General features: G+C 53.3%; 3 protein-coding genes across 3 annotated transcripts in view; 2 read left to right on the top strand and 1 right to left on the bottom strand.

The window, feature by feature from the left end:
- Positions 1-887, top strand: part of POSPLADRAFT_1158867 (hypothetical protein) — a gene marked incomplete at both ends in the record, with an annotated part of 4,581 nt that extends 3,694 nt beyond the window's left edge. The window contains 2 exons of the mRNA XM_024487375.1: positions 510-592; positions 856-887. Of these exons, the coding sequence (XP_024333576.1) occupies positions 510-592; positions 856-887 (115 nt within the window). The remainder of the gene's footprint in view (positions 1-509; positions 593-855) is intronic.
- Positions 888-2,515: 1,628 nt separating this feature from the next.
- POSPLADRAFT_1159056 (hypothetical protein) lies at positions 2,516-3,244 on the top strand (the record flags this gene model as incomplete). The annotated part of the gene is given in 4 exon segments (XM_024487393.1): positions 2,516-2,583; positions 2,623-2,697; positions 2,763-2,815; positions 2,829-3,244. Coding segments are annotated over 4 exon segments (612 nt in total), but the record flags the coding sequence as incomplete, so codon positions are not given.
- Positions 3,245-5,109: 1,865 nt separating this feature from the next.
- POSPLADRAFT_1062266 (hypothetical protein) lies at positions 5,110-7,255 on the bottom strand (the record flags this gene model as incomplete). The annotated part of the gene is made up of 8 exons (XM_024481491.1): positions 5,110-5,249; positions 5,302-5,557; positions 5,607-5,695; positions 5,751-5,826; positions 5,880-6,386; positions 6,437-6,525; positions 6,581-6,656; positions 6,710-7,255. Coding segments are annotated over 8 exons (1,779 nt in total), but the record flags the coding sequence as incomplete, so codon positions are not given.
- Between the last annotated feature and the right edge of the window lie 11 nt (positions 7,256-7,266).

Consider the following 7,266-nt stretch of genomic DNA (forward strand, 5'->3'; position numbering starts at 1 on the left):
AGGGTTCGATTGGGGCACAGCTGTCTGTTGCAGTCGAAGAAGAGGGAGTCTGGAGCGTCTAGACGTGCGACGTCGACGTGATCTTCCATGTCAAATGCATGCTCAAGTCCCGCGCAGTTGAAGGCTTCTTTAGCCACGATGGAGGGAGGGAGGAAGGGGAGGTGCGCATACTACGAAAGGCCGTTGTAGACTAGCTTACACCTACGGCGCCCGAGGTGACACTAGGGTTCACGATTCACGTGGGGCCCAGTACTGCTTTTGGCTAGTATGTAGCAGGAACCTAGTCCACGCGTCCATGAGGACAAGTACGGCCCACTGAAGTGCAGGTACTGAAGAGTTCGTTCCCTTAGTGTTGGTGATGTACGTATGCTATGTAGGTATCGTAGGGTACAGTAAGGGTGCGCACCACCCGGCCTATAGGAAAGGAAAGTGTGAGTGTATGGGTTTCGAGGAACACCGGCCGCTATGGGAGTTTCGACCTAATGTCGCAACTTGAGGTCAAGCGACAGGGGAAAACCTAAAAGCGGGGGGCGTCCGACTAATTCTCACCGAAGTGATGGTGAGCGATGCTCAAACCTAAGGCTAGGGACAAGTGAATATATTAGTAAGGTAAGAAGGAATACAAGGGAGGCTTACTGACCTAGGGACAAGAGGTCGAAACTGAGGTCCCTAGGGCAGCAGAGGCCGGCTTATATACAGGGGAAGATGAGGGCAGGCTGTGCGCACTGGTCCGTGCGCAGCTGGTCCGTGCACAGCATGCTGATGTGGCCCCGGGGGCCGGTGAGTCAGAGCGGCTGTGTCAGTGGAGCCCGAGCTGTGCCGTGCACTGCTGCCCTATCTAATCTAATCATGCAGTAGATAATGATGTGTCCATATCAGGCATGTAGTACAGAGGTCGCGGGTTCGAGCCCGCAAAAAGGAAAAAATTAAAAAACAGCTAGACGCCGTGCCAACTCGTGACACAGGTCCACTTCTTGGCCTGTCATGAGAGTCTGACGGCAGAAGGTGCAGCAGATCTGTACATCTGCAATGTGTTCAAGCATCATGGGGCCCCGGCCAAGGTCATATCAGACCGAGGTCCCCAGTTCACTTCGAAGTATCTCCATGCGGTGTACAAGAGACTAGGGATCGAGCCGGCACTGTCCACAGCATTCCACCCTCAGATGGATGGCCAGACTGAGCGCTGGAATCAGGAGATCGAGCAGTACCTGCATGCTTTCACAAGCCACAGGCAGGATGATTGGGCAAAGCAGCTGCTGCTTGCGGAATTCGCATTGAACAACCGAGTTCACTCCGCAACTAGGCACTCCCCCTTCTTCCTGCATCAGGGGTACCATCCTGAGATCCAAGTGCGGATCAATCCGATGTCTGCGATGCCTGCGGCCGCTGATCGGCTCAAGATCCTGAAGGAGATTCACGATGACACGCGCTCTGTGCTTGAGCTGTCAGCCAAGCGCATGAAGGTGTACTATGATAAGCACATGCAGGAGGCACCGGTCTTTGTGCCCGGGGACAAGGTCTGGCTTGATGCCCGGAACCTTAAACTAAAACAGCCGAGCAAGAAGCTCAGTCTCAAGCGCCTCGGGCCTTATGCCGTGCGGCGAAAGCTCGGAGATTTGGACTATGAATTGGTTCTGCCAAAATCAGTGCCGGTGCACCCGGTGTTCCATGTCTCCTTGCTGAGCAAGTACACACGCAGAGATATCCCAGGCCGAGAGCCGGAGGAGCCGCCTGCGATCAAGGTTGAGGGTGACGAGGAGTACGAGGTTGAGCGGATCAAAGATTTGAGGATCTTCCGGCGTCAGCCGCAGTACCTCGTCAAGTGGAAGGGTTATAACGACTCGCATACATCATGGGAACCGGCGCGCAACGTTGCCAATGCGCCGGCCCTCATAGCCAACTTCCACTGGAAGAACCCGAACACCCCTCGCCGCCTCAATGCCACTGTCTTTGGTGGTCCCAACTTTCAGCCAATGCCTTCACCACTGACTGAAGCACGCTGCCGCTCCAGGTGGGAGATGGGCAAGGGCACCTCGCATGAGGTCATGCGCCATTGAGGGGGGGGGGTAATGTCACGCCTTGGTATGGTGTCTAGCCTTTTTTTAATTTTTTCCTTTTTGTGGGCTCAAACCTGCGACCTCTGTACTACATGCCTGATATGGATGCATCGCTATCTACTGTACGATTAGATTAGATGTGTGGCAGTGCGCAGCACAGCTCAGGCTCCGCTGACACAGCCTCTCTGACTCACCAGCCCCTGAGGCCATGTCAGCATGCTGTGCACGGACCAGCTGTGCACGGACCAGTGTGCACAGCCTCACTAACTAATACATTATTTTGTCCCTAGCCTTAGGTTTGAGCCTAGCTCACCATCACTCTGATAAGACCTAGTCAAACGCCCCCGGCGCCTTTGTTTGATTTTCCCCCATCACTTGACCCTAAGTTGCGACAGTGACCCTCCTCTGTTTGCAAAGAACAGATAGGCCAATTGCTCATGCTCTAGTGTCACATATAGAACCATGCTGCTCAAGGTCCCATGCTGGTGTGTCAGAACATCATCCCTGTGATTTCTCAAGGAGAAAAGTGAGTTCGGTATGCATAGCTGCTAACACGTGGACAAAGGAAAACATCCCATCGGGTTCGAGAAATCGACGAAAACGAGAGCACCAGCATCACCAAATGGGGGCTCTATGTGCAGTGCATGGACAAAGGATAGCAACTAGGAAGATTGAGCACGGCATGATGCATGAGATATTGTGAAGCAAGCGCGCCTCTCGAGCGTATCACACTATTCCTGAGGGAAAACCGGGTGGGTGTCTCGTGTCTAGTCCAGCATAGACAGGTGGGGGGATTCTACAGAAGGCTAAATAACGGCAGCTCGAGAAAGTCGGCTCACATACGGGGCAGTTGTATCATCGGTGCTCAGTGCAAGTCGCGCCGATCCTCCATGGTAGTGTCGAGGCGGCAATGTCAGCACGTGGACCACGCGGCCGATTCACTTGGATTGCTCTTGAGCCATTCGGGTGCCCAGTACGAGAGCTATTTGAAGTGCGAGGTCGAGCAAGAGAGCGCGGCGATGCCGTCATTCAGCCTCTGTAGCGAGGAAGCGGTTGGGTATAAAGCAATCACCTGGTCGTGCAGGGACGCGTGGATTTTCCTCGACGATCGTGCAGTGGTCCGATGTCTGTATGCAGCAGTGCCACCAGGCCCTTCGTCAATAGACCAATCGCCGAATGGTGTCTAGCATCACTCGTTGGTGGAATACGTGCAAAGATGGTCTGTTTGTCCGACTACCAGATCAATCAAACCTCTAGGTCATAGCGAGGATCTGGACTTGCGACTAAGAGGACGCTAAAATGATGGAGGTGACAGTTTTGGTGATGGGATCAGCGGCTTGTATGACGTGATCAAGGAATGAACTTACAGCATTGCCCTCATATACAATGCAATGAGGACAAACTATAGGTCCAACTAGAGGCTGCGGACTCAGTCGCGCTCGTCTTAGAGCGGGTATATAAATGCAGCGCCACAGTTGAGCTGAGCTGCCCCGTATGGTTGTTATGTTCCCATGCTGGCAGCACATCACGATCTAGCCGTAGAACTGAGTCAGGAAACGCCAGTGTTGCCCAACAGATGCGTCTCTTACCTAGTCTCTGCCGCCGCCTACAACGGAACTGCATATGCGACTGCTGACGATAACACGAGAAGGGGTCTGAGGCGGTCAACAGAATGAATCGAACCATGTGCATGGCTCAGAGACACCAGCAGATTGTCCTGATTGTACAACATGTGGTTCTGACGTTGCAGCAATGCACGGAAGGCGCGATCAGTGGCCACCATTTCTGCAAGGCGGTATCAGCTGCCATGCTTGGTCATTACGGCAGTGAAAGGAGTTACAATTCTTTTTGAAGCTTAAAGCCTGCCGCTTGTAGGAGCGGAATTGGAAGTCGGGGAAGATGATTTGCAGTATTGATCAGCATCGACGACACATGCTTGCAGTTTCCATATTCCACAGATCGACTGCCGCATCTCGCAGAAGACAGGCAGATTGATATACGGAAAGCTGATGCCCACAGGCTAGTCCACTAGGGCCTGAAGTGCTTTTCGGTCAGTCACCAACACCAGATCGCTGCCGTATGCACATACGGGTATATTGTAAAATGAGTTGGCATTGTACGTCATGCTGCTGCTAGCGATTGTCATGTATGCTAGGGATGCTCGGGTTTCAAAAACGAGGTCAGATCCTGATGTCTGACGATTGCACTCCGTTCGGCCATATTGGTGGAGATCGTTCATTGAATAACAAGACCCTGTGTTGCGAACATCAGTAAACGGAATAAATGGACACAGATCCAACATACCGGATGTTCTCATCGGAAGGAAGGTGGTATGTATCGACGCCTGATAGACGCTACGCACGTGGTTGCATGCCACTGCCACCGCCGGAAATAAACTCCGAGAGGCAGCTGATGGCCCGAGAGCTACAGACATCATAGGAGAATATAGTGAATATGAGTGGACTAAGGCAATGCAATGCCCCTCAATACAACTGTACTTCCCGTCCCTTGCCAGCAATCGCTAGGCACGGCCAGGGAGCACGTCTGGCTCATCAGTGAAGAGCGGAGAGGCCAGGATCAGTTCATTGTCGCCTGTGGCACATCGTGATCACGGAGGCTCCAATCGCGATGGTGTGTCGACCTTAACAGACCTTTCTGGGTATATTCAAGACCTGTGCGGCGGGTGCAAAGCGTAACAGAATGAGGGATAAGGCCAGATGTCACAATTCGGGACCGTGTCTGTATATGATTTTATTTCGGATAAGACGACGTCAGCTACACTTGCACCTGCAGATCTACCAGAGAACATACCTTGAGAAAAAGTCTTCATCCGACCAGAGTTGTTCTACAGCAGACACCACATCTTTCACTTCCTCTTGTTGATAAGCGAGCAACTCTGGGTCCTCAGGTTCCGCAAGCGGTCCTATCGTCCACTCGTCTCGAGCTTGATCGCAATCCCGGCACCACTCACGGACGCTGGCTACTTGCTGGGCATATTCTTTCATGGTGCAGGCCTCACTGTCCACTCTGGTGTTCCCAGAACAATTCCTCTTTATCCCTGAGACGACAAACCGAGATCGGCGAGGAAAGCGGGCTGTGTCGTCATCCGACAGAGGAGAGCAATATTCGGTGAAGGGGCGGCGGTAATAACCATCAGGACATGGTGAGGGTTCGCCGGTTGTCCATAACCGTCTGTTGGGTACCATGTCTGAAGACAGTGGGTCTGCCCACTCCACATACTGACCGATTATGATGTACGTATGATTGACCTCCTTATGGGGCAGCAACTCCCGCAAGATATGCTGGTAGTGCAGTGGTCGCTTGCTCAATTTCCGACCCGCATGAAAAGCCATCGAATAGAGATCGGCGTCCAGCTCGTGCCATCCAAGCGAGCGATATGAGCATGGTGCCGTCATGACGGAAGGTGTAATAGGGTGTCCCATGGTCGCGCATGAGTCTGGAGGGTGCTCGTCCTCTGCGATGACGTAATACTTGTACACCTGTGTCACCATAAGCACGCGATTGATCAAGAGGGCGTGCGATACATACAGTGCAATAATCAAAATCCTCTAAATGCTGAGGATGTGGTATCATCAACAAGCGGTTCGTTTCCCACAGTTCCCGGAGGTCCCGTCGAACTGCATGCGGTAGGTGAGGCTTCAAAGGACGGAGGGAACCATATCAATCACGCACGGAATATAATATTCTCAGGCGCGTGACACAGGAAGACGTCATAGTCGGTACACATGTTGAATGTCATGTAGTCAATCTTTTGATTCACTTGTCAGCCACAAATACGAAGTAGCAGTCATACCTACTCACCAATAGCTGAGGCATGTCGGGAGGCAGTATATAACACGCTTCTACATCAGCAGACACGCACCCAGTGATCATGCACCTCGGGTGAGGTCCGAAAGGAATGCGGTCCTTGGACGCCTCGCTTGCAGTGCGCACTCTCTTGGCAGGAACTTCATCAGGCTCTGTGTCCGGACACCATTTCCGCTTCGGCGGGCGGGGGATGTCTTTGACTGGCGATTCCTGTTCAATGTGGAGGGAGGCCGGCTCGACTGCATCTGGGTGGACCAGCCTGATGATGGGTATCTGTACAAGAGCGTCTGTAGGTAATAAATGCTGGTAGTGGAGCGGTCGCTTGATGAATTCACGACCCACTCGAACTGTCATCAGATGCAGATTTGCACTCAGGTCATGCCACCCCAGCGAGCGATACGAGCTAGTAGCTGTCGCAACTGGGGATGTAGTGGTATCATCCCTGGGTTTGCGCGAGTCTGCAGGGTGCTCATCCTCTGCGATGACGTGGTATGTGTAGACCTACTCGACTGTGAGTACGGCGACCACCTGGAAGGGCATACCATACATACAGGGCGGGTATCGGGGTGATTTATATGATCGGGATGGGGTATCATTAACAGGCGGTTCGTTTTCCATAATAAACGCAGGTCGCGTCGGACTGCATGTGGGCTGTAAGAGAAGGTTTAAAGGACTGGCTATCAGCAAGCACGCACGGAATATGATGTTTGCAGGCGTGCTACAATGGACGGCATTAGAGTCAGTAGGCACGAGAAGCGTCGTGCAGTCGTTCTACAAAGCTGCCTTGTCAGCTGCGAGGCCGAAGTAGTAACCGCCCTACTCACTAACGGTTGGGGCGTGTCGGGAGGCAGGATGTAGCACGCCTCCACCTCAGCAGACACGCAGCCCGTGATCATGCATCGAGGGTGAGGTCCAAAAAGATCGCCATCCTTGAGTTTTGACGCGTCGCTCGGACTGTCAGACAACCGCCTTCTCTTTATACGGACCTCATCGGTCGTCGGGTCCGCACAGCGTTTTCGCTTCGGCGGGCGCGCGGTGGCTTCAAGTGGCACGTATAGGTCAATACGGGGGTGGACCACGTGAACAGCATCCGGGTCGACGACCCTACTCTTCGTGTAGTCGTGAGTGGAAATATGCCCAAGACCGAAACAAGCGCGGTCCTCGGCCTTAGTTGCGCCGCTCGAAGTGCCAGACGTCCGCGCTCTCTTTACGCGAACATCATAGGTGCTTGTGTCCGCGCATCGCTTCCGTTTCAATGGACGGGAGACGTATTCTAGTGACGGATCCACTGCATCGGGCTCGACGTCCCCGACACTTGTGCAGTCGCTGTTGGGTATATGGCCAAGACCGAAGAACGCGCCGTCATCGGCCCTGGTCGCGT

The sequence above is a fragment of the Postia placenta genome, assembly GCF_002117355.1.
Source record: "Postia placenta MAD-698-R-SB12 unplaced genomic scaffold POSPLAscaffold_21, whole genome shotgun sequence".
NCBI lineage: Eukaryota > Fungi > Basidiomycota > Agaricomycetes > Polyporales > Adustoporiaceae > Rhodonia > Rhodonia placenta.